The sequence below is a fragment of the Pongo abelii genome, chromosome 11, assembly GCF_028885655.2.
Source record: "Pongo abelii isolate AG06213 chromosome 11, NHGRI_mPonAbe1-v2.0_pri, whole genome shotgun sequence".
In the NCBI taxonomy this organism is placed as follows: Eukaryota; Metazoa; Chordata; class Mammalia; order Primates; family Hominidae; genus Pongo; species Pongo abelii.
Window position 1 is genome coordinate 130,331,556 of NC_071996.2, and position 26,192 is coordinate 130,357,747.

At 45.4% G+C, this 26,192-nt stretch overlaps 1 protein-coding gene across 2 annotated transcripts in view; it reads right to left on the reverse strand.

Annotated features, from left to right (window-relative positions):
* IRS1 (insulin receptor substrate 1) overlaps positions 1-8,755 on the reverse strand; it is a 63,686-nt gene extending 54,931 nt beyond the window's left edge. Inside the window, exons 1-2 of one of the 2 annotated variants that reach the window (XM_009238185.4) lie at positions 3,912-8,601; positions 1,029-1,296 (exon numbers count right to left, since the gene is read on the reverse strand). In XM_009238185.4, the coding sequence (XP_009236460.2) occupies positions 3,933-7,682 (3,750 nt within the window). In that variant the 5' untranslated portion in view covers positions 7,683-8,601 and the 3' untranslated portion in view covers positions 1,029-1,296; positions 3,912-3,932. Of the gene's footprint in view, positions 1-1,028; positions 1,297-3,911 lie in introns of those variants that run through there. The other variant, XM_002812931.6, reaches the window with a different exon arrangement.
* Positions 8,756-26,192: the final 17,437 nt, after the last annotated feature.

Consider the following 26,192-nt stretch of genomic DNA (forward strand, 5'->3'; position numbering starts at 1 on the left):
CTCTTACCTAGCTCAGGTGCTTTGCAGTAAAGTGTATGGAGCCTAGGGCACTTTCAAGCCAAAGAATTCCCCCTCCCCCCATGACCCAAAACGACGGCAGCCGCAGCACTCGCAGGTCTCTCTCCCTCCCTGGGTTGCCGCGGGGTGGGCAGGAATCGCGGGCCAACCCCACCCGGCCCGCAGGCCCGCAGCCACGTGCGGGACTCCCTCCTGCTCGCGGATCTCGAGACGGGAAGACGAAGGAACGTGGCCTCGTAGTAAACCGTAGTAAAGAGAGGAGGGAAACAAAATGGGGCTCGTCACATGGTTACGGCCTGGATTTTTCTCAATTAAAAATAAGAGGAAGTGTGTGTTTCCGGCCCCCGTCCGTGGGCTGGTTGGACTTTTTCATTCTTAGGATTCTGATCCAAATGCAAGAATACGGCTGAGGGCACAACGTCCTCAGTCGGCGGGTGCGGTGCGGAGGGGGCCTGTGGCTCAGCCTGCGGGCACCCGCGGGAAAGAGGTGCCAGACGGGGTGGCAGAAAGCGGCCCAGGGACGCCCGCCCGCCACCACCGCCAGGGGACCCGCGGAGAGCCCCGCCCCGCGCCCGCCGCGGCTCAGCCGTTTCACATGCTGATTGGCTGTGGTGGGGGCCAATCAGCGCCCAGCCGCCCCGCCCGCCCGGGACCCGGAGCCGCGCGGCTGTGCCCGAGGGCGGGGCCTAGCCCGCCAGCGCCGACCACGCGGCCCGGGAAGGGGCCCCGCCGCCCGGGATGACCCGAGACGGGCGGGGGCGGGAGACCCGAGGGCGGTCTGGCTGCAGATTCCCCCACCCCGGGCGAAAGGGGGCTCGGAGGAGGGAGGAGAAGGAATGCAGGAAGCGGAGGTGACCCGGAAAAGGGAAAGTGCCAGGGCCGAGAGGGTTTGCGCCAGCCAAAAAGGCCACACGGCTGGGGAAAGGGGAGGGATGGGAGGCAACCTTGGAGGTACGGAATCCTTGACATCACAAAAAAGGAAGCAGAATGAAAAAGAAATGGAAAGAGTCTTTTTCTGTTTGTTTTTTTTCTTTCTTTTTTTTTTCTTTTAAAGGGGGAAGGCATAACAAAGAATGACAAAAACAAAAAAACTGAACCCAAAAGGCATGGTTGGGGTCTGTGTCTTTGTCAGCTGCAGTTTCAAAACTAAAAGACAAATTTGATGCCGGGTAAAGGTGGCAGGGCTGCTATGACCGAGTCTGAGAGGTTCTTTTTGCCCTGCTTCTTGGGCTCTCAATTTACTCTCTGCAGAGAGTGGGTCACAAGTACTGCGAAATTCTGAAAAGGAGCAAAAGAAAAAAAGGACAATGTCAGGAACATGAAATAAGAGGTGGAAACAAAGGGATGGCAGGGGATAGTACTAGAAAATGAGCAGGCCAGAACTAAGAGGCTATGCAAGAGAAAGGGCAGGCAGAAAAGGTCACGGGACTACAGGTAAAGCAGAAAGGCTTCCAACAAGTCGAGCTCCTGAGCTCAGTGCTTCACAAGTGTTCTCCTCTAACAGACAATGAAAAATTTTAAACAAGCCGAGATGTTTCAAAAGAGCGCACGCCTCATCATACCTCTATTCCTTTCACCGAGTCTCAGGTTTGACCTGAGAAATGAGGAAAAGAAGCAAAGACAGCAATTGCTGAGGAAGTGAGGAAAATAATGTTTGCACACACATACTCATTCGGAGCAGAAGCTGTTTGCCACTCACAGGTCTGACTTCTGTCTGTTTCAGATAACTATGGAATAACATCTTTGGACTCAACAGGGCACAGGCAAGCAAGCAGAATTGAGGATGTAAATGTGCCAGGTAGCATTTGGTGCCTCACTTTAAACACCGACACAAACATCTCAAATACACATTGTAGAATTTTCCTGGCACGGTGCAAAGCATGGTCTATTGTTACTCCAGAATTATTAGAAATAGGATTATATGATTATTCCAGAATATTTTATTTTCCTAAAGAAGGTTAAGGATAGAAGATTGTAGAGTTTTTGTTTTTTTAATGCATCCAACACATAGGAGAATTTTATTTTAAAGCCCTTTTTAAAAATGAAAATTCTAGTTGATCATCAATTTTCTTCAGAGCAAACATCATTTATTCTACTCTATAAAAAGAAACCTAAACAAATTAAGATGACAAGTAAGAAAAACTTACTCTCTTCATCTCCTTTAAAACCAAAATTTTAGTTCTGCTGGGCTGGTTTCCTTCAAATTCTCATTATTTTACTAATGAGGCACTTTATAATACAAATGCTTAAAGTGTTGACGGATTCTGACTCCCAAAAACATCATTCGATATAACAAGATTTGTACTGCTGATGTTGATATACACAATTAAATCTTTCTTCTAGTGAATGATGAAAATAAATGTTGAAGTAAATACTGATCAAATAAATGCTTTTTGTAACATATCACCTAAAATCCTCATTTGAGTGTTCATATACCTTTTTCTTATTCTACAAAATAGAGAACTATATGGATCAAATATTGGAATCAGAATTAAGAAGACTATGAACACATGATAAATAAATACCTATCAATAGGAAACCAGGGCACAGATTAATTTCTTATGAATGGACACAAATTAAGAAAAATCAGTGCTTTTAAAAGCTCATTCTGTGGAGCATAGACAAAATTCACAAGATAATCAGTTTGTCAGAGTAAAGTGTTTCCAAATGCTGGAAACTTCTGCATTGCCAACTCATCACATTATTTGCAAACTGTACTCCTCTCTTCTACCCACAATTATGACCACCAAAAAACAGGATCAACAGAACGAAGGGCAGGCTAATTTCCTATTACAAATGTTTTTCATTTTCAATACGGCATTAGCCACAGAAGACCTAAAGCCAACTTTCAGCATTTACTGTGGTGTCTACTCTTGAACTTAAAGGCACACAACAAATACCCTAAAAGTGGAGGGTATACAGTTTAGCCCTTCTATTCGATGCAAAACAAAACAAAACATATTAAGGCATGTTCCTGACTTAGTATGCATTCTTCTCAACAAATAAAAGTAATTTTACAGAAGATATATAGTAGCCCCCAAATGATATCTGTAATGTGTCAGTGCAAGAAGAGATAACTGTAAGGCAGACATCCTAGGATGAACTCCCATAACTCTTAATAATGGGTCCCAGACACATACAGAGTTTCCTGCATATCCTGTACGAGAGAGGCCAGGCCCGTGGGATGGTGGGTCGGTGTGTGAATAATATTTCACAAATCCTGGTACATGAACAAAAGGACAGTGTCACCCATAATTACTTTCTTGAGAGATCATAAAATAGATAGGTACTTCTCTCTAAATACGTATTTCTAAAAAGCTCTTACTCCTGATCTTTTTAGGGCAGGATGAATAGAAATCAATGCTTCCCGCTGCTGTTTATGTTGCCCTGGTATTATGAAATCACAGAACAAAAGTACAGAGAACAACTTGATAAGATCACCCTTAAGGGCTCCCAGAAACTATTAAGATAGTTTAAGATAAGGAAGGGTTTAGCCCCTGTGTTAACAAATATTTTTTGTAGAACTGTCCCTTCCAGGGGCTGACCTAAATATATAGTGAAAAGAAAACTTCAACAAACAAATCAAGCTTCTTACGGAGGAACTCTACAAACCTCAGAACTGGCATAGGATATACGTTTTAAAAATACAGCAGTAACTACTTCACTTGGGAATTCTCAAACGAAAAAGCCCTCCTGTGGCTGCTCCTACATGTTTGTTTGACTCTCTGCCAGATGTCAGTGTGGGGTGAGCATCTTGTGTGCCCTGAGAATGTAAGTGCATTCTCCCTGAGGAAGCAGTGGGAAAGAACAGGAAGGGGCAGAGGCGAAGAACAGAATTCAAGCACAAGGTTAAAAGCAGTTTTGTCTTCTGACTTTGTCACCATGAAACGCACCTGCTGTGATGTCCAGTTGAGCTACTGACGGTCCTCTGGCTGCTTCTGGAAACTGATGCTGGCATAGGCGCTTAAATCCTCACTTGAGCGGCGGGTGGAGCTGCTCTCACCGCTGCCCAGGGGTTGATGAGGGGGTGGGGGTGGGGGAGGCTGCGGTTCAGGGGTGCACTCCTGAGGGCGCTGTTTGAAGTCCTTGACCAAATCCAGGTCTATGTAGTTAAGACCATTCTCCAAACCCCCAGCAGCCCCACACAGTTGGGCTGGCTCCTTGGGGGCTCCCCCAAGCTCCCCAGGCCTCAGCCACACATTCTCAAAGGAAGCAGAGCTGTGGCGTTTCACATCCTCGCTGCTGCTGCTGCTACCGCCACCGCCCCCTACTGCTGCCCCTGCTCCAAAGGGCACTGTGTTGCCCACCCGAGTGGCACTGGGTGTTGAGGAGAAGGTCTCGGAGCTATGCCTCCGCCGGCACCCTTGTGGGTCTGCACGGATCACTTTGGCACTCTGGTTGCGGTTAGGACTGAGGTTCACCCGGGTGAAGGCGCTCATGCCCCCAGGTCCTTGTGGGCCCCCCAGCAGGGACGAGTGGGCAGCCAGCTCTGCTGCCCCTTGAGGCCCAGTCGGGGAAGCAGAGGCTGCTGAGGATGAGGAGGCAGCAGCCATGGTGGCCCTCGGCAGGCTCACCTCCTCTGCAGCAATGCCTGTCCGCATGTCAGCATAGCTTACAGGGGCAGCTGGCGAGGTGTCCACGTAGCTCTGACGGGGACAACTCATCTGCATGGTCATGTAGTCACCCCGGCTGCTGGGCACTGCCCGGGTAGGCCTGCAAATGCTAGCAGCCCCGGGAGGTGCGGGGCCCAGTCTGCCCATCTCGACCCCAGTGCTCTCCTGCCAGGCTGCCCTCCGGCCCGGCCCCAGGTCCATCTTCATGTACTCCTCAGTGCCAGTCTCTTCCTCTCTGGGAGCTGGCTGGAGCTGGGATGGACACCTGACAGAAGGTGAGCTGTGGGAAGCCACCGGGCCAGACAAGTAGCCAGGCTGATCACTCCCAAATTCAATATTGACATATTCCCCTGGGCTCTTGGGCTCTGGAGGGTGCAGCAGGGGCTGCTGCTGCTGCTGCTGCTGCTGCTGCTGCTGCTGCTGCTCTCGGGCCCGAGGTAAGGTGCTGGCCTTGGGATCCCCCAGGGACAGCAACGTGGGCCGGGCCAGGCGGCTATTGGTCTGAGCAGCTGTGTCCACCTTTCGAGGCAGATGGGGCTGCAGAACCTGATGGTGGGGATGTGGAAGGCTGGGCTCCAGCCTAGCCCCGCAGTATCCCCCACCCAGGCTGTCACTGCTGGTGGAGGAGGAAGAATCATCCGCTGTTGCAGCATAGAGAAGGCGACCAGAGCTAGTGGAAAGGCGGAGGTGCTGATGCCGGGCACCCTCCTCCGGCTCCCCAGGGTGCTGGGTGTGCTTAAAGGATCTTGGCAATGAGTAGTAGGAGAGGACTGGCTTGTGCTGGGGGTTCTCAGGGCCGTAGTAGCAGTCGGAGGGGCTGCTGGTGTTGGAGTCCCCCACTGGTGACATGTTCATGTAGTCACCTGTACAAGGTAAGAGCTTACCACTGCTGCTCTCCACTGGGGGTTTGGGGTGAGGCAAGACATGAGAGTGGTGGCCCCCTACCCCGTTTGTCCACAGCTTTCCATAGCTGCTCCCGGAAGGGACAGCATTGCTGCTGCTGCTGCTGCTGCTGGGGCCACCTCCAATGTCAGGAGAGCAGCCACCGCTGGGGGACATCATCATGTAGCCATTGGGGTCCACTCTCTGGGGATGGCGTCTGATGGGATTGATGATCTGCTGTGGGGCAGACACGCTCTTGGGACTCATGGGCATATAGTCTCCACTGCCCTTTCGGCTGCTGGGCACTGGGGCCACCCCTGGGGACATGGGCATGTAGCCATCATCAGTGTGGAGGGTGGAGCTGTCTGGGCGGTGGTGGCCCCCCCGACGCTCCAAGGGGTGCATTTCCAGACCCTCCTCTGGGTAGGAGTGGGTGGGCACGAAGGCGGAGTGCCTGTGTCCCGGCAGTCGGCCTCCACTGCCACCTCCTGGTGGGTAGGCAGGCATCATCTCTGTATACTCCTCAATGGAAGCCACTGAGGACTGGGACGGGGTCTTCTGGTGGGTAATGGTAGGGGATGTGCCTGCCGAGTGAGTTCTCTTTCGGAACCGATTATCCAGATCTGCAGCACTGGCTGCTTCATCCCCAGCCAAGGCTGGACTCGTGCCCAAGCCTGTTCCTGGGGTGTAGCGGTGGCCATTGCCACCCCGAGACAAAACGTATTGACCGTTGGGGGCGGTCAGGGTGGAGGGCCCCTTGCCACCCATGCAGATATAGTTGCTTAGCTCCTCCTCACCGCGGGCTGGTGGGGTGTGGCCCAGGGAATCCGGAGTGACGCTGCGGAAGGAACTCCGAAAATCACAGGGACTGGAGCCATACTCATCTGAGGAGATGAAACCGCCATCGCTGGGGGAACCAGACACCGAAGCACTAGATCGCCGTGGGAAGAGACAATCCGAGGTGGAGCCATGGCCACTGGTGCTACTGGACGACAGACTGACCGGGCTGGTGGCCGAAGGCGAGCAGCGGGAAGCCGGCATGGGGATGGAACGGCTGTGGTTGAGCGGGGGGTGCAGCCGGGCGCTGCCCCGATGCCGGTGGGCGTGGGTTCTGTTGGTGCTGGGACTCACAGGGCTGCCGTCTACCGAGGCTGGGCGGGACATAGTGCCTTCGCCGTCACTGGAGGCGCGGACACGGAAGGAGCCTGGCTTCCCGCCCACCATGCTGGCCGGGGAGGTGGCGGTGATGCTCTCAGTGCGCGATCGGCGGGTCAGCCCCACCTGGCTGGGCGGGGGATTGTTGAGATGGTGCCGGCGCAGGGGGACGCTGATGGGGTTAGAGCAGTTGGACGAGGACTGGCTCTTGCTGCGAGGTCGGAACTCATCACTCATGGCCCGCATGGCCTCCAGGATGGTCTCGTGCATGTTCTGGGCCACCACGGAGTCATCCACCTGCATCCAGAACTCCCCGGGACCCGTCACGGCAGAACGGCCCACCTCGATGAAGAAGAAGTTCTCCGAGTGGCCACAGCGCCTGATGTTCATCAGCTGCAGCACCACGGCGGCTGCCTCCGAGTTCAGCTTCACGAAGCTGATGGTCTTGCTGGTCAGGCAGAGGCGGTAGATACCAATCAGGTTCTTTGTCTGACCCAGGCCCTTGGGCTTCAGGATCACCTGCCAGACCTCTTTGAATGCGGGTCCTGGGGGCACGTCACCGTAGCTCAAGTCCTCCCCAGCCTCACCAAGGCCGGAGCTGCCACTGCAGCTGCCCCCACCACCTCCCGCACCGAGGGCAGCAGCTCCGTCGTGGTGGCCCTTAGCACGGTTGTGCAGCTGTAGGAGAGCCTGGTACCAGCTGTCTTGCTCGGCCTCGCTGTCCGCCGCGATGGCAAAGTGCTCGTCTCGGGTGTAGAGAGCCACCAGGTGCTTGTTCTTGGAGTCAGCCCGCTTGTTGATGTTGAAGCAGCTCTCAAGGGGGATCGAGCGTTTGGGGGCGCTCGACTTGTGCCGCCACTTCTTCTCGTTCTCGTAGTACTCGAGGCGCGCCGGGCCCCCAGCCTCGCTGGCAGCGCGCAGTACGAAGAAGCGTTTGTGCATGCTCTTGGGTTTGCGCAGGTAGCCCACCTTGCGCACGTCCGAGAAGCCATCGCTCTCCGGAGGGCTCGCCATGCTGCCACCGCCACCACCGCCGCTGAGCAGAGGGAGGCGCCGAAAAACAACCGGGTGGGGGGCGGAGGCTCCTCGCCGCGGCCCCGCACATGCAAACAGGGCTGGAGGCAGCAGAAACCCCGACTCCGAAATCCACGCCGCCCCCCGCGCCGGGGAGGGGCAGCTGAAGGAGGACGCAGCTGCTAAGCCAAGGAGAGAACCCGACCGGAGTTTTCGGGCGCTTCACGCCCGGCGGGGAGGCAGTGCGTCCGGGGTGAGGGCAGCCCCGATCCTCCCAGAGCCAAGTCTCTTCTCAGCCGCCGCCGCCGCCACCAGGAAGGAGCGAAGATGCATCTCTCGTCGCCCCGGCTGGAGTCCGGCGCAGGGAGGCGACAGTCGGGGGTCCCTGCGGTGCCCCTTCAGGAGTGCGCGCGCGCGCGCGCCTTCCCTCCTGAGTTCCCCTCTGGAAGTAGCGATGCCCGAGGCAAATTAAATATCCTTGGGCAGGGGGAGGCGGGTTGCCAAGTCCCAACGTTGCACGGGGTTCTCCCTCCTCCTCCTTCGCCTCCTCCCACCCCCCAACCGTCCCAGCCGCCACCAGCCGCCCAAATACCAGCTCAATCGCAGAGACCGCGGCGCTGCGGCTGTTGCTGTTGCTGCTGCTGCTGCCGCCGCCCGCGGGCGCGTCCTCTCCAGCCCTCATCCGGGCCCATCTCGGCGGGCGTAGAAAGTGGCTTTTCCATGCGAAACGCTACCGGGCAGCCAGTGCAGCTGGGGACCGGCCGGAGGGACAGGCTCATCCCTGCCCCTCGCTCCAGGCGGCTGGGGAGGAGGGGAGGAGACAAGGGCGAGAGGCGATGGGGGAGGTTTGGGAAGGGTTCGGGGAAGACGCCTGTTCCTCGGGAGGCGCTGCCGCTGCAGTTACTTCTCCCCTCCTCCCTCCTCCTCCTCCTCCTCGGAGAGTTGCCGAGAGCCCCAACCAAAACAAGCGGCGGCGTCTGGCTCTGCGCGCCGGCCCCCTCCGACCGCGCCGCCGTCTCACTCGGAGGAGAAAAACACGTGACGGAGCCTCCGCGCTCGGCAGCCGGGCAGCCGCCGCCGGGAGGCTCCCGACCGGGTCTCTACATTCCGGGCCGAGCCCGCCCCGCGCCCGCCCCTCTCCGCCCCCCGGCCTTGCTGCAGCGGAGCCCGGGCCGACCCCGGCGCAGCGCTAGGACAGCGCCCCTGCGCGGTCGCCAGCTCCGGCGCAGCGCCTCCCTCCCCGCGCGCCACCTAGGGCGCCCCCGGCCCGCAGGAATCCCCGCGGCGGGAGCAGGCGGGGGTGTTTGGGTGGCTACCCGAAAGCACGAGGGGAGTCTGGGAAAACGGGAGGGGGCGAGCTCCGGAAGACGCAGGAGTGAGGGTGGGGGGCGACGGGGGGGGCACTGCGGCTACAGAGCCCCGAGTGGGAGGCCGGGGGGAGGCGGGGGCGCCGGAGCTGGGCTGCCTCTTACCTATCAGGTAAGACTGACCCACGGGAGGGAGGTTTCTAGTCAAGGCTGTTTCCCCCAGGAAATTTAAAAGCTAGATTTCGGCTTCAGGGCGATAGGCCATGGTGAGGGGATCTGTGTTTTTGTAAGGTTTTTCTAAAGGACTTCTGGGCCAGCCTTCCACCTTGGGATCCCCAGATTTGCTGCCGTGAGGTACCTGGGAGGAACAGAGGGACGCCCAAGGGCAGTGACTGGGGGCAGTTATGGTCACTGCAAAAGGAGAACAGGGATCCCCAGGAAGTGTCTCACGTCCGGCGCTGTGGAATTAGCTGCTGATCAAGTAGAGAGAAAATGTAAATATCACCTTTTCTCCTGCTCCCCTTGCCCATCCGAGTGATGGGGGGACTCACACCTAAGGCTGAGGGCATGGGGGAGGGGAAATGAGAGGTCCCTTATCATATTCCGAAGTCTATCCGTGACTCTAAAAAGCTGTTAGGGACCTTCAGAGGGTTCATAAGGCCAAAACCCTACTGTGCAAATATTGGCTGAAATGTTTGTTTCACACACAGCTCCCACACCCATTGAACCACCCTATAAATTTTTAACCTTGACCACAAGGATAATAGGGAGAAAACAAGGATGGTGCCAGCTCAACTGTACAGGAAAATGGGTACTTCATGAGTGGACCAGATCAGCAGCCTGGGTCTACTTGAAGCGCCCCTTTCAGGGTCACCTTGCGGTATCAGTCTCCCCACAAACAAACGCTCCCCAAAGTTTTTTTTATTTTTTAAGCTGACCTATAAACAAGCAGTTTGTCCCTGCTTGCTCGCCTGGCACTAAGGACCCACAGAGATGTCACTCGGTTTAATGCTGTCTCATTTTGATGCCTGGCCCGTTTGGGGTTGCCGCCCCTTTACTACGCCGGGACCCTTCTCGGTCTCAGGCTCCCAGGCACTGCAGGATGCTGGCAGGGCACTCAGCAGTCGAGGCGCTGGGCATGCTCAGTGACCGGGACCCGCCGGGCCGCGGGGGAGCGCGCCTCGGCCCAATGCGGACTGAGGGGCGGAGCGAGTTTCCCGGGAAGGCCTGCTGATTGGTGAGATGGCCTGTTTTTCAAGCCTTGCACTGCAGAGGGAAGGTGGGGGTAGAAGGGTTGAGGGTACCAAGGTAGGTTGCAAAGCGTAGTCAAAAAAGAAAAAGAAGAAGAAGATGATGATGAAGGAGAAGAAGAACCATAGGCGCCATTCAGAGGCGTGCGATACGTAAATTAGGGGGATTGGGCATCTGCAGAGGGGCTCCTCCCCACCCAAGCCTGGGAGCCTCTCGTTTCTCCTCTCCCCTTCCTGTTCCCGGTCGTCATGCAGCCTCATCTAAACCTGGTTAATCTATAATTTGAGTACACATGTTGAGTTGAAAGCCCTCCCTTCTTTTCCTCTGACAGCTTGGTGATGTGGGCACACGTGCCCACTACAGCAAGGCTATTAATAGCAGATATTTGGAAATGGAAGCGAGGCGGCACTCACAGTGACCGAAATTCTGGGGGTATAGAGTGCCTTATAGGGAGTAGGGCAGGGAGGTGCAGAATAAAGAAGCCTGAAGTTGGTGGAAAAGTGTAACTGTGTGCCTGATTTTACCCTAGACAAGAAAAAAGAGAGATTATAAAAGGGTTGTTTACTAGTAACATTGTAATCCAGATAAGGCCAAAGGGCTTTTTACAGGTTTGATGTTTAGCTCTGGGATGGGGGTAGTGGAGTACTTGACATTTTGTAAGATAGCAAATCAAATCCATAGACATTTACTTTTCAAATGGCCCTGTCCCTACCTCCGTCCCTCCACCCCCCACCCCCCAAAAAAAAGCTAAATAAAGGTACCATACCTCTATGGGGGAAAAAATACTCTTTTCTGGAAGGAGGGGAGGGTTGGAAAATTTATTTGCACGTACTTTACAATTATCTTCATAGGAAGGATTTTGATCATAAAAAGCAAATTATGATAATAAGCCTCTTAAGAAATATATATCTCAGTGTTAAAGCATTTCTGCTTTAAAAAACACAATTTTAGTTGCTAAATATTCGATAAAAATTATGAAATAAGCCTCACTACTGTGACAAATTATGTTCAGACCAATGGGGTTTCCTATGGAAGATAATCACTGATCATAGGATATTAGTTCCATTTTTTCTACTTGCTGATGTTTTACTACCAATTTAAAGGTGGTTAATATTTGTTATAATTATACTACAGTAAATTCAATTGTTCTCTACAATTGTTTTATTAATGGGCTAACTGGAAATGCATTTACATTTGGTTCATGTAATATATAGAATAGAAAGAGACGCGTTTGTGGGAACTCACTGAAGTAATGCTGAGCAGGTATGGGTATTATTCTGTCACCTAAGCTAAATTAGTCTTTTGGTGTATCGTAATGAAATACACTGTATGAAAAATTTACTCCCTACTGAAAATTCACGGAACAGAAGAACAAGCTATTACCAAAATCTGTTGCTCAATGCTGCCATCTATAGGAGAGTTAGAGCCGATTTGTGTAATATGCTAAGGTTCATTTTAAAAGAGGGCTAAAATAGTGATTCATCACAACATTGCAACAGCTACGTTGATGTCACTAATACAGTCCTAATTCAAGGAGTTAAGGGTTTACATGCTATGGATGCACTTTGGGGCAATGGGTCTACAACTAGCTTTAAAATTGAATTATTGGTTTATGTATGATACTATCAGGAAAATAATGCAAAATTTATAGATTATTACATATATCTGTAAAGTGCTTGAGTTGGGTGGATGTAAAACTAAACATTTCAAAATTATAAAACACTTTTTGTATCAAAACATGTTTTCCTTAAGATGTATGGGTCAAAGTGGAGGAGCTATTTAAATACTGGCATCTCTTAGAATTAATTTTGACAATTTAGAACAGTGCTTGAAGGACAATTGAATGTGGATTTTCTCACTTTAAGATCTGTTTTTATTTTAAGATGGCTCAATAGTAATAAGCATTTGAATGCCTACTCTGCAAGGCAGTATGAAATATATAAAAAGACAGCTTCTTACAGCTTTGATGGGGTAATAAGAGAGTACAAAATAACAATAGTTGATGACTAAAATGTGTGTGTGTGAGAGAGAGAAAGAGAGAGATGTCAAATAACAAACAAGTGGTATTTACTTTCATGATGGATGAAATAACTACTTAATTTTTACAGAAGAGAGGAGCCTTAAGCTTGAACTTGAAATGGGCTATAACTCTGATAAATGGCAATTATTTTTTCCCACTCAAGTTTTTTGGAACTTCTACTTGTGTTAGGCACTAGGCTGGACACTGAGGATTTAGATATCAAAGACATGCTGCCCACAGGAAACTTACATTGAAAATGGCAGATGGACACAATTGCAGAGCACTATAATCTCTTTTGTGGAAAAAATAGGCACAGGGCAAATGAGATCACATAACAACCAATTGCCTTCTGACATAAACATTATCAGTTACAGACAGTGCAATTTGGGAATCTGAAAGATGCCTCTTCCCTTAAATACTTTGTTTTCTCATGTAATTAAAATCTTTCATCTGTTTAATTTAAAAAAAATATAAAATAGGCCAATTAAAAGTGAGCTGAAAAGTCACATTTGGCTTGTAAATCAGCTAGATCAGAGCTTCTCCAACCTGAGGATCTTGTTAAAATGCAGGTTCTGGTTAAATGCAGAAGGTCAAGGGCAGTCTGAGGCATTGCATTTTTAACATACTCTAGGTGATGCTGATTCTGCTGGGTGAGTAGCATAGTTCTAATGACTGATGATTAATTGAAAGATAATTAATTTGGTGCTGTGACATGCAAGCAAGGCACTTATACTTTAGTATTATATACATATACAAAGAGAACAACAGCAAGAAAAATCCTACTTAACTGAGGCTTCATTGTATTTGGGCTCCTCTCTTTTCAATCACAGGCATCAAATCTTTCTGGTAAGCATGAAGAGTTATTATCAAACAGTTGTGTTAGTGTTTTCCAAGGTGTAATTAAAAATAGAGATTTCTTACCTCATCCCAGTCCTACCGAACCAAAATCTCTTAGGGAAGGATGGGCCCCCCAGCATTTGCAGTTTAAGCAGCATTACAAGAGATTATTATTTACATTAAAATTTAAGAATCATTGGCTTAAACACAAACAAAAACATGTAATTATATTCTTCCAGAATTGGCAAATGCACAGCCTTAACCAGTCAACAAACATCTTCACCTGTGGGCTGTTTACTACAGCTGGGTGAAGCAGGCAATGACCCAAACCTGCATGAGTCTCCCAATAAGAAATGATTTTTCCTTTGAAGAAAATCAATTACTGGCAATCAGCTAGTGAGAATCCAGTTCTGCTCTCCTCTTGATTTCATCCCTCATCTCTTCTAGATAACTGAGGGAAAATGAATGCACCAAGAACTAACATGGGATTTTGGAAAGATAGTAATGCCCTCAACAGATGATTTCAAAACATTTGCTGTTTGGGGAGCAAATAAAGCATGAAATAAACAGATGGATGAGGTTGGAAGAAAGGAGAGAGGTGAAAACTCCATGCCACTGTTTAATTCTTTCACTTCAGAAATTCTACTGATTGATTGGTGATTTGGGGGGTGGTGAGGAGAATCCATAACTGATATTTGTCTAAAAAACTTGGTCCTGGTCCAGACATAATAGCTCATGCTTGTAATCTCCGCAATTTGGGAGGCAGAAGCAGAAAGATCCTTGAGACCAGGAGTTCAAGGTTGCAGTGAGCTATGATCATGCCACTGCACTATAGCCTGGGTGACAGAGTGAGACTTTGCCTCTAAAAGTAAATAAAAAGATGACTAGCTTTTTCTTTTTTTAATTTTCTTGATTTCCTTAACTATTATATTCTCATTTTCTTGTTTGATAAGAATCAGGGGTCTGCCAGTCAATTTGTATCTTAGACAATGCCACTAACGTTTTTGGTCGTTTAATCCAGAGAAAGAACCCCCAGCTGTTTCTTTTTTTTTTTTTTTTTTTTGAGGCAGAGTCTTATTCTCATCCATGCTGGAGTGCAGTGGCACCATCTCAGCTCACTGCAACTTCCACCTCCCAGCTTGAAGCAATTCTCCTGCCTCAGTCTCCTGAGTAGCTGGGATTACAGGCATGCCCTACCATGCCCAGGTGATTTTTGTATTTTTAGTAGATACAGAGTTTTATCATGTTGGCCAGGCTAGTCTTGAACCCCTGACCTCAGGTAATCCACCCGCCTTGGCCTCCCAAAGTGCTAGGATTACAGGCGTGAGCCACCACGCCCAACCACTGTTTCTTATATTTGAACAGCCAAGTGTTATTACCTAGATAAGCGTATGCTTAGAAAGATTGCAGACTTTACAACACCTTTTGCTGGTTTTGCCCCCTTCTTTATCTTAAATTTGTCTTTTTGATGCAGTGCACTCTAAACTTTCTAAATTTAAATTTATATTTAAAGTATAAAATTTGATAGCCCCAAAATGTCTTCACAGTAATCCCTCAACTTCATTTGTTTATTTTTTAATGTGAATTTCAGTAATGATGAATGTCCCATGCCCTCTATTCAGTGGGCAGGATCTAGAGGTAGAGCTAGTTGGTTTTACTGTTGGTCATATTAACAAAGAATTGCTGGGTCACCATGGCCCCCTCATTCTTCTTACATCCCCTCCTCAATTGCAAGGCAAATCATCATAAATTTTTCTCAGTAATGATGGATATTCCGTGCCCTCTATTCACTTGGCAGGGTCTGGTGGTAGAACTAGTTAGTTTCACTAACAAAGAATTGCTGGGTCACCATGGCCCCCTCATTTTTCCCACATCCTCTCCTCAACTGCAAGGTTAACGACCATCTCTCTCTCTCTCTCTCTTTCTTCTTCTTCTTTTTACTGGGTCTCATCACTCCAAGGTTCTTCATTTTAAGAAAGAAAAAAAAACTGACTAGAAGCTTAAGGACATTAGTTTTCTGTGGACTGGGAAGATACAAGTTAATTTGAACTTAAGAAATTTGTAATTACATCACTACCTGTGATATTGTCTGGTGTGACTCTACAAGTGAGCAGAGGGTTACCCATATCAGAATCACCTGTGGAATTGTTCCAATCAAAGCTTCCTGCATCCCACCTCTGATCCTTCTAAATCAGATCTTCTGTAGGTCAATGTGTATTTCCCCCATTTCCCATTCCCACCTGCATGAGTTTTATGTATGCTAAGATTTGAAAGCCACTGATCGGCCTATCTCTAAAATCCTAGATTACAAATGAAGACATTAGGAAATATATGCAATATTAACCTCCAGCAACTGTCACAAGTTTGGTCAATAGTTTTTCTGAAACATTTTACTGCAGTGACTTTAAAACTTTTGACCATGACCTGCAGTAAAAATACATTTATAAACACATTGAACATCAGTGCACACACACACACTCAGACTCACTCATGACTAAATACAACTTACCCTTGCTACCTGCAATGCACTCAGATCTTTTTACTTTCTTTTTCTCTCCTTTCTCTCAATCTCACACTTTCTCTTTTTCTTTTAATGCTTTCTAAGACCCACTAAATTAATTTCCCAGCACTAAGGTGTCATGACCTACAGTCTGAAAACACCAACTTTCTATATGAATATTTCTGAATTCAAAAACAGAACAGAACAATGATCATCTCTAGATCCTCGGATGCACCACCAATAGAACCCCCAAGGAGGAAATTCACAATGCTTCCAATGGATTCGAGTTTACTTAATATTATTTTTGGTACTAACCAAGAATGATTTTTTCACTGCTTTTTTTTCTTAAGTGGTTGGGCACCAGTCTGTCCCTACTAAGCAATGAAATCTGATGCACTTACAGTTTTCATACAGTGGAAATCTGAAGACAGGCAAAAGGCAAATTAAGAACACTGAATGTGATTCAGTTACTATTTTAAAAAATAGACATTTATCATCACTTCCCAATATTATTTCATTGTGATAATTGAGCTAATGTTGTTTGCTATATAAAGTATTGGAGGAAAAGAAGTTAGAGATTATAAATGTATTTAAAATGTATTCTTGTAAATTTGTATTTTATTTTTGCATCAGTTTTGGATTGGGGTTAAAGGAGAAAATAGCTGTTTTCTTTTATAAAGAAGAAAAATTTTAAAAAATTGCTTACCAGGAATTTAAATTATTAGTTTTATTAATAACATTAGTTTCACAAAAACTAGATAAAATGTTGCTATTTTATATTTCTTAATTTACCAAACATAAATGTCTTTGATTCCTAGGAAATTAAAATTTTAAGGGCTAATTCCCCTTCATTCAAGAAATATTTACTATGATGAAGACATGTTCCATGCAGAGGAAATGGCCAATGCAAAGAGCCCCTGACTGGAGGGCATTTGGCACATTCTAGGAGAGTGAGGAGGTAAGTGCAGTGGGAGCAGAGTGAGGAATGGGAGAATAGGAGTCAGCATGCTTAGTGAGATAACAGTGGACACAATCATAAGGGATCATGTAGGCCTTTGTAAGGACTTTGGTTTTCACTCTGGGAGGGGAAACCAATGGAGGGTGTATAAATACAGCAGTGATGTAATCTGACATATTTTAAAGACACTCTAGGCTGGGCACCGTGACTCAGACCTGTAATCCCAGCACTTTGGGAGGCCAAGGAGGGCATGGTGGCAGGCATCTGTAGTCCCAGCTACTCCAGGGGGCTGAGTCAGTAGAATCGCATGAACCAGGCAGGTAGAAATTGCAGTGAGCCGACATCGCGCCACTGCACTCTAGCCTGGGTAACAGAGCGAGACTCTTGTCTCAAAAAAACAAAACAAAACAAAACAAAAAAAAGACACTCTGGAAGCTCTGTTGGAATAGACTGTTGGGAGGAGGACAGGGGTAATGGCAGAAGCAGACCTCGTAAAAGGCTACTGCAGAAATATTGTCAAGAGATGATGGTCATTCGTAAAGATGGTGAGAAGTAGTAAAGTTCTGAATATATTTTGAGGGCAGCATCAGCAGAATTTGCAGGTGGTTTGGATGTGACATGGAAGAAAAAGAATGTAGGATGACTCCAAGATTTTTTTTACTTGTACAACTGAAAAGATAAAATCACCATCAACTGAGACGGTGTATCAGTTTTCTATGGCTGGGTTAAGAAACTACTCTAAAGGAATAATTATGAAACATCAACTCTTTTATTATGCTCTAGGATTCTATGGGCCAGGAATTCAGACAGGGCACTGTGTTGATGGCTTGTCTGTGTCCCGGCTGGAATGGCTCAAATGGTTGTGGGACTATTTGACTTGAAAGGCTGGAGCCTGGAATCATTTGAAACATTGTTCACTCATGTGTCTGGCACCTGGGTTAGAATGACTGAAGGCTACATCAACTAGAGTACTTACATCTGGTCTCTCCATGTGACTTGGACTTTTCACAGCGTGGAGGCTGGATTTCAAAGGTGAGCGTCTGAAGAGAGACCATCTCAAGAGTTAACATGCCAAGAGGGAGCTTCTAGAGAGGAGGTGTTCCAAGAGAATCAGACAGAAGTTGTGTAGCCTTTTATGACCTTACCTCAGAAGTCAGAGCTTCATTTCTACTGTATGTATCCTATTGATCAAAGTAGACATGAGCCCACCCAGATAAAAGGGCAGGGAACCTAGACCACAGTTCTTGATGGAAGTAGTGTCAAAAAAAAAAAAAAAAACAAACTTGTAGTCATTGTTTTAAACTACCACAGATTGAAATACTGTGGCTGAACAGGAATGGGGAAGATGGGAGAAGATCAGGAGTTTGGTTCTAGACATGCTGAGTTTCAGGTGCTTATTGATCCTCCGAGTGGAGATATCAAGTAGGCATTTGTATATATAAACTAGAGTTGAAAAGATGAGTCTGGGCTCAGGTATAAATGTAAAGGTTGTCAGCCTATGAGTAGGATTTAAAGCCCATGATACTGGATAAAATCATCAAGAAAGAGAAAGTAGATAGAGAAAAGAAGAGGACAAAGATGCCAGCAAGGGAGACAGAAGAACAACCAGTAAAGTTGCTCTCTTTTAGGCAGGAAGACACCATATCAGGAAAAAGAGAGTGAACAACTGAGTCAATTGCTGCTGTTGGTCAAGTCAGAAGAAGACTTGGAATTAACATAAGATCTAGCGTCATGTTTGTGTTATGTGTAAGATATTAACATTGATCGCAGATGCACACAATGTTTATGATCTGACTGAATTCTTTAGTGGAATCACAAAAGTTCAACACACTCAGATGTGTACAGTAGGTTAGTAGAGTTTGTAGGGATAATTATTATGGCAATATATTTTATATTTCCTAAATAACTTTAACTTGAAAAATTCCTGTGAGGATAGAGATACTAAAGTACAGTGCATGCTATGTTTAGTCTCACTATGCAATTTAGTCTTCTTGTCTCTAAGATTAGACTTCTAAACATTCTTAAGATTTTGAGAAAGAGAGGGAGAGAGAGAGATACTCATATTAACAGGAAAAATTACCAAGATATGTCCTAATTTTTAAACCAAATATTTTAAAATATTTTAGAGAAACGTTTATATGTAGGAATCTACTTCTAGATTTATTAGTCTTTGCTGATTTAAAACTTTACAAAATAACAAATAATATCTTTCACCTTTTTAAAAACTATTTTAAAAGATTAATGTAAGGTAATTTAGTGCAAAAGACAAATATCAATACCAACACCTAGTTTTAAGTTGGAAAATGTGAAATAAAATCTTATGTAAAATACATCAATACCCAACAATATAATAATAATGTAACATAAAATTACCATGTCATTGGTGGGACACACAATTTACTAAAGTGTAAAAACCATAACATAACTCTTGGAATCTCTATAGAACTACAAAATATAGTTGATGCTTGAACAATGCAGGCATTAGGAGTGGCAACTCCACAAAGTTGAAAATCTGCATATATCTTTAGACTCTCCAAAAACTTAACTTCTAATAGCCTACCATTGACCAGAAACTGTACTGATAATGCAGTAGATTAGTGCATATTTTGTATCTGCATTATGTACTGTATTTTTAAAATAAAATAATCTAGGGAAAAGTGAATATTGACGGGGCACGGTGGCTCATGCCTGTAATCCTAGCACTTTGGAAGGCTGAGGTGGGTGGAACACCTAAGGCCGGGAGTTCAAGATCAGCCTGGCCAACATGACAAAACCCCGTCTCTACTAAAAATATAAAAATTAGCTGGGTTTGGTGGCAGGCACCTATATTCTCAGCTACTTGTAAGGCTGAGGCAGGAAAATCGCTTGAACCCAGGGAGGCGGAAGTTGCAGTGAGCCGAGATCACACCACTTCACTCCAGCCTGAGCAAAAGAGCAAGACTCCATCTCAAAAAAAAAAAAAAAAGTGAATGTTAAGAGAATAATAAGGAAAAGAAAATATATTTACTACTCATTAAGTGAAAGTGGAGCATCCTAAAGATCTTCATCCTCATCATTTTCAGATTGAGTAGGCTGAGGAGGCGGAAGAAGAAGAGGGCTTCGTCTTGCTGTCTCAGTGGTGGCAGAGGCATAAGAAAATCGTGGATAAATGGATCCATGCAGTTCAAACCCCTGTTGTTCAAGGGCCAGCTGTATGCTTAAACACATCCCTGGGGGTTGTAAAACTAATGTTACTGTTGTTTTCATTTTGCAATTTTTCCATTTTGATATAAAAGCAAAAGTACAGCTAATCCATGTACAATTTATTATAGGCCAACTGAGAATAGCAGAGGACTCATCCCACCTTTCCCACATGGTGACTTGCCCCACTCCCCCAGGTGACCTTGCTTGTGCATGTGGATATTTGCTCAGATTAGCAATGTTTCCCACAAAATTGCTTGCTCTCTTTCATTCTGTCCGTGGTTGGTTGTGGTTTATTTGTTGATAACTGAGACTATTTAAAAATTGCCAAAACAAAAGCCATTTCTTTTCTCCCCGAATAGCCTCATTTTTTCTATTCCCTGTTTCCCCTCCTATTACATTTCCAGGGACTCTAAAACAGAGCTCATGATGGTTCAGGACCACGGAGAGCGCAAGGAAGGGGAACTACCGAAGCATTTTAGTCCTGCGGGTGGGGAAAGAGATGATCCTAAAATTGTTTTTATTTTTTTGTTTTTTTTGAGAGGGAGTCTCGCTCTGTCACCCAGGCTGGAGTGCAGTAGCACGATCTTGCCTCACTGCAACCTCTGCCTCCTGGGTCCAAGCGATTCTAGCGCCTCAGCCTCCTGAGTAGCTGGGATTACAGGTGTGCACCACCATGCCCAGCTAATTTTTTGTATTTTTAGTAGAGACAGGGTTTTGCCATGTTGGCCAGGCTGGTCTCCAATTCCTGACCTCCAGTGATCCACCCCCCTCAGTCTCCCAAAGTGCTGGGATTACAGGCGTGAGCCACCACGCCCGGCCAATCCTGAAATTGTTGCTGGACAATATTTATTTAAAAGACATTATTGTAAAGAGTAACAGTGGAATTCTGGCTCCTTGAAATTTGAGGGGAATGATTTTTCTGGACATTCGGCCGGTGCTTTCTAAGTTTCTCCACTGAATTCTATCTAATGACAGATGAGAGGACACTGAAAGTAGGAGTAGCCATAAGTCATCAGTGCAAAATGTCTTTTGAAGTTTGCATTTATTGATTGCTACCATTTATGTAAAGTTTTACAGTTTTGACAGTCATAGGGTGCACCAATCCACCATAGAAGAGAATTAAGTCATGCGGACACAGGAGGGTTTAGAATGGATGAGTAGAGGAGTGTGTGCAGGCTCCAATCCCCAAAGTCTCTAGGACTGTCCTAGAACCTGCAGCTCATCTGTTAATTCTGTCAACTACCCAGGATCCTCTCAAGAATTATCCCCCCACACCCACCTTTTAAATTTCCTCGAGCTAGTTTCATTTGAGTTTTGTCACTTGCAACTGAATGAGCCCTGCTAATGCAGATAGATTCAATTGAGAAGGGGAATTCTAGGCTAGGAGTACAAGGTTACAGGCAAGGAGACAGGAACATAGCTTGGGATTTCCTGGGGCAGTGAGAAAACTGACTTTAAAAAAATGGAATGGTTTCCAAAGTGTTTGTACAACTTTTCTGTATGGCAATGGGTAGGAGTATAAATTCTTTCAGCTTCTTCTGAGGGCAGTTGAACAAGAAGTATAAAAATTTTGAATGCTGATAGCATTTGACCTAGCAATTCCACCTCTAGAAATAAATTCTACAGTAGTAATCTTAAAAACGTATTCACTGAAATGTTATTTTATCATAGAAAATGTCGAAACAGCATACGTGTCCATCAATAGAGAACTTGCTAAATGATTTATACTATCTTTACATATTGAAATATGCATAGCCATGGAAGATAATTTAGTAGATCTATATGTCCCATTATGGAACAATCCCCATGGGGGGAAAAAAGTAAGGTGCAGAACTGTATCATAGATGTTCTCTCTCTCTGTCTCTCTTTTTTTTTTTTTTTTGGAAAGCACATGTATGCTTTTATAGACACAGAAAAATTCTAGAATGGCAAACAAGATATCTTTGCAATAGTTTTTTTCTGGGAAGGGATTCATTTAAAAAAAATTCTCCCATATTGCTTGTTTTGTTTTGTTAAACACATCCATGTATTCCTACTTGGGTTAAGCCATGATAACTAAATATGATTAAAGTACAGAACAATAAAAACGTTAGAGATGTATACGTAAATATCACTTGCTTAGGAATTTCTAGGTAGGTACTATTTTAAGCCCTCTACATATATTATTTCATTCAATCCTTGGAGCAACTCTAGGAGGGAGGTGTTATCCTCTAATTGCAGATGAGCTTGATGAAACTTAAAGAGTAATGATGCCTTGAGTCCATCCTCTGGCTCCAAAGCCCTTGTATTTAACTGTTCTCCCTTTTGCATCCCTGTGCTAAGGTGACTTTGCTATAATATCCACAAGGAAGAATTTCTGTGTAAAAACTAGATTTCCTTGCAGGCAGTCTATCAGTGATATCCAATAAAGACTCAATAATGGCTAACAATACAAACCACACACACAAGAAAAACTTCTCCTTTTGTACCAGGTACTTAGATTAGGTGCAGTGGTTTTCTTAAACTGATTATCAAGGTAAACACCGCCTCACACATTTCAGCAGAGAGCAGTGGTTTCTCTCTCCAGCAGTGGGAGCCATTGAATCAAGACAATGCCACACAGTTGGGCTTTCATGTTAGATAGATCACTCTTGTGGTTTTAGGGGATGGCATTATAAGAGAGGAGATTGGAGACAGGGGGGCTATTGTCATGCAGATTTGTTGGATGTCCACCCAGCATTCACTTTTTCCATCTTTTGCCAGGAATACACTACATAGTATCACCAGTCATTTTATAGAATGGCAATTAGATTAGGCTTAGGTCTGCACTGCCTTACTTCACTCAGCTCTGTCACTTGCCATCACTGCAAATGCCGACAACTTAGTGCCTTTCATGCTTCAAGTATCAATAGGATAGCAATAGTAATAGTATCACATTGAATTATTGTGGAGTTTTGAACAGATGATACTTCTGTTATCAGTGCTCAATAAATATTAGGTGTCTTCCTCCTTATTGTTGTTGTCCTCAACTATGTATTTTAAATGGGATTAGTCACACCACTCCTCATGTACCCCACCCATTAATACCTGACTCCTTTGCAAAACAAAGCTTAGCATATAGTGGTGGGGATTACAAAATCGTTACAGAAATTTCATATGTAAAGAAGAGGCAAGAGTTGGCCAGTTTGACACTTCCTTAACCTATTTTATTTTTCTTAAATATTACAATATCACCAGATATACTTTCTATTTATTTCCTCTCTGAGAGTATGCAATTTGTCTGATTTGTTGGTTTTTGGGTGAGTGATAAATACGAGTTCAATAAAGGGGGTGAAGAAATCATTCCATGAGTGGGACTGCATGAACAATGGAGAAAAGTCATGAAGGAAAGATGACATTCCGTGTGGACTGGAGTAAAGTGAACATGATGTCTTGTCTATAAAGGGGATCATACATTTAAAGCATTCAGCAACCTGTAACCAACACAACAGTCATTCCAAGAAGAAGAGAGTATGAGCTTTTAGAGGGGAAGAAAAGTATCCTCTTTCCTTGAGAAGCATTCAGAGCATCTAGTATCACACTTGGGATATAGCAGGCATTTGGTACTCAATTAAAGAATAGAATGTGATTAAATAACTTTGAGGGCCCACATGGATGACTTTGAATACGGATCAAAAGTTTGGACTTACCTTGTCAGTAATGAGGAGCCTTTGGTATGATCAACAGGAGAAGTAACATAAGCACATCTGAGATATAGAGTAAAATGGAAACCTTGAGCAAAGGTAGGCTAGTTAGGAGTCTGTTTCAATAGACCAAAGGAGATGGAGAGCATGAGGGGCTCAGTTAGTCTTGTGGTGGTGGAAATAAAGAGGAAAAAGCAGGTGCAGAAAACATTCAGAGGAGGAAACAATGGGCTGTTGAAACAAATTGGATATTTGGGACAATAGCAAGAGAAAAGTCAAAGATAACTGGGATTTTAATCCTGAGCAACTGGTAGGCTAGTGAGACATCTAATCACCCTCCCCGTCTCCTTCCCCAGAAAGTTAATTACTCACAGAAAAAGCATTAGCCAGAAGTCAGCATGTTTACATCACTTCCTTAACCCTGCAAGTACACATTGGTGATGCAGGTGGCCAAGACAGGTGCTGCACACACTGGATTACAGCATGGAAGAGGAGCCCAGGGTCATGGAGGCACCCAGCAAGTGGCAAAATATGGGCACCTTGACCTACTGGGTTGCCTATGTGACCAGCTACAGAAGCTACTCAGTATCAGGAGCTGGAGCTGCCTGCAATCTGGCCACTCAGCAAGAATTTTCAGAGACTGTTTCTATCCCATAGTGGATGCTCCTTCCAACACCATTCTTTTAAAGTGCGCACATCTGATCACTTTCCAAGTATAAATGGCCTGAATTTATTTTCCTTTGTTTACCAAAATCCAACCTAAGTAATTTTTTTCTTTCCATACTCCTTATTCATGAACCCTAATTGTTGGTAACTTTGAGAGCACTGGTCGTCTTAATTTCTTACCACTAATGACATGACAGGTCAATTTCTGTAATAAGTACAGCTGAAATTATTTTTCTATCTTCTAACATAATATTTTGTCTTGAATGCTTTGCTAGAATCTTCCTTCTGGAATCCCACTTTTTATGTAGTTTGGAGATTCTCTTTTCTAAAATAAAGATTAGCATGTAAGATAATAAAGTTATTATATATTTCATCCAAACTGTAAAAATACATTGAATATTTTACTTCTTAATTCCTCTAGGTAATATAAAAGTATTTTAGACAGTTTTATATTGTATTAATTGAAGCATATCAAAGTTGATTGATTTCTAAAGACTGTGAACTTAACCCACATAAGAGGAGGCAAAAGTAAAGATTAGAACTTGCCATTTCTATTCCAGTCCATTAATTCTAGCTTAAGCTATTTCTGGTAAGTGTGTACCCTGGAGAAAAAAAAAATGTTATTTGAAGAGTGGTCACTATATTTGTTTCTAGCAAAACTAAAGTTTTAAAATTCCAGTTCCTCAACAAATGGAAGATGGAATTTTCCAGTTCTTCAAAGTATGATTTTTAGGACTTGCTACTAAAGGTTAAATTTTCTCTCTCTGTTATAACATATTCATGGATCCTTTAGACATTAAAGTAAAGGTGGAGTGGAAGAGTAGAAAATAACAGAATCTATTTATAGCTTTAGGTTTTCTTATGAATTGCCCCCTGCTCTGTGTCTAGTTTGTGACATGATGCTGATAGCATGTCTATTGGTGTGTAGGTGACGCTGCCTTCAGCTAGAAGCTGGATTCAACATTAGGCTGACTTGCAGGCCACAAAGCCTCTGACTAAGGTCATCACATCTGGCACCAGATTTGATGTCAGGAGCTGATGTTCTTTTCACCTTCTTCCCTCATGAACTTCTTAACTTAGTAGTTCTAAGGATATTATACAGTGGCATCATGCTGACTTAGGCTAGGCAGTGACAAATTTAATGTTACTTCACCTCTGCCAGGGTGAATTCAAGACCCATCACCGTGCCCAGAAACCCAATAGCATATTTGAATACTCTGAACTACAAACCTGGTTGCATTAACAAGAATAGTATGGGAACGGTGGAAAAAAAAAAAAAAAACAAGTTGTGCAATAAATTATCAGTTTATTTTCTGGAGAAGGTTACTTTGAAGGTCACAAATTTCTTCTGTCTAAGGATCCTTGGAATGGTTTAAGAAACAGCCTACTTATGGTCAAAGTTAAGAAATGAATAATCTCTTAAACTATGCCCCATATCCAAGACTCTGTTGTTTACAGATTATACCAAGAAAATATAAAACACCAGTCTAGGCCAGGCACAGTGGCTCACGCCTGTAATCCCAGCACTTTGGCAGGCCAAGGTGGGTGGATCACCTGAGGTTAGGAATTCGAGACCAGCCTGACCAACATGGTAAAACCCTGTCTCTACTAAAAATACAAAAATTAGCTGGGCGTGGTGGCAGGCACTTGTAATTCCAGCTACTCGGGAGGCTGAGGCAGGAGAATCGTTCGAGTCCAGGAGGCGAAGGTTGCAGAGGGCCAAGATCGCACCACTGCGCCAGCCTTGGTGACAGCACAAGACGCCATCACAAAAAAACCACACACACACACACACACACACACACACACATACACATCTAATACCTTTTTCTGAGGGACAACTTGCATTTTAGTTCATTTCTCACTGAAGCAAAATAACAATTTACATTTAAATTGTGGTTTTCCTTAAACATAAGAAAATGTATAGTTCTTGAACACACCAGTCTATTGGCATTTTCTACAGCTAATGCTTCCAGTGTCTAAAGTGGTGTGACATCATCTATACCACCTTCATTATACTATTTTTGTCCTGTGTAGGTGTACATAGTGAGCTATATACTCCTAGCAATATGTTTATTCCTTGTGTTTAAGAGCAGGCAAGATCAGAAGTTATACTAATTCTTTGG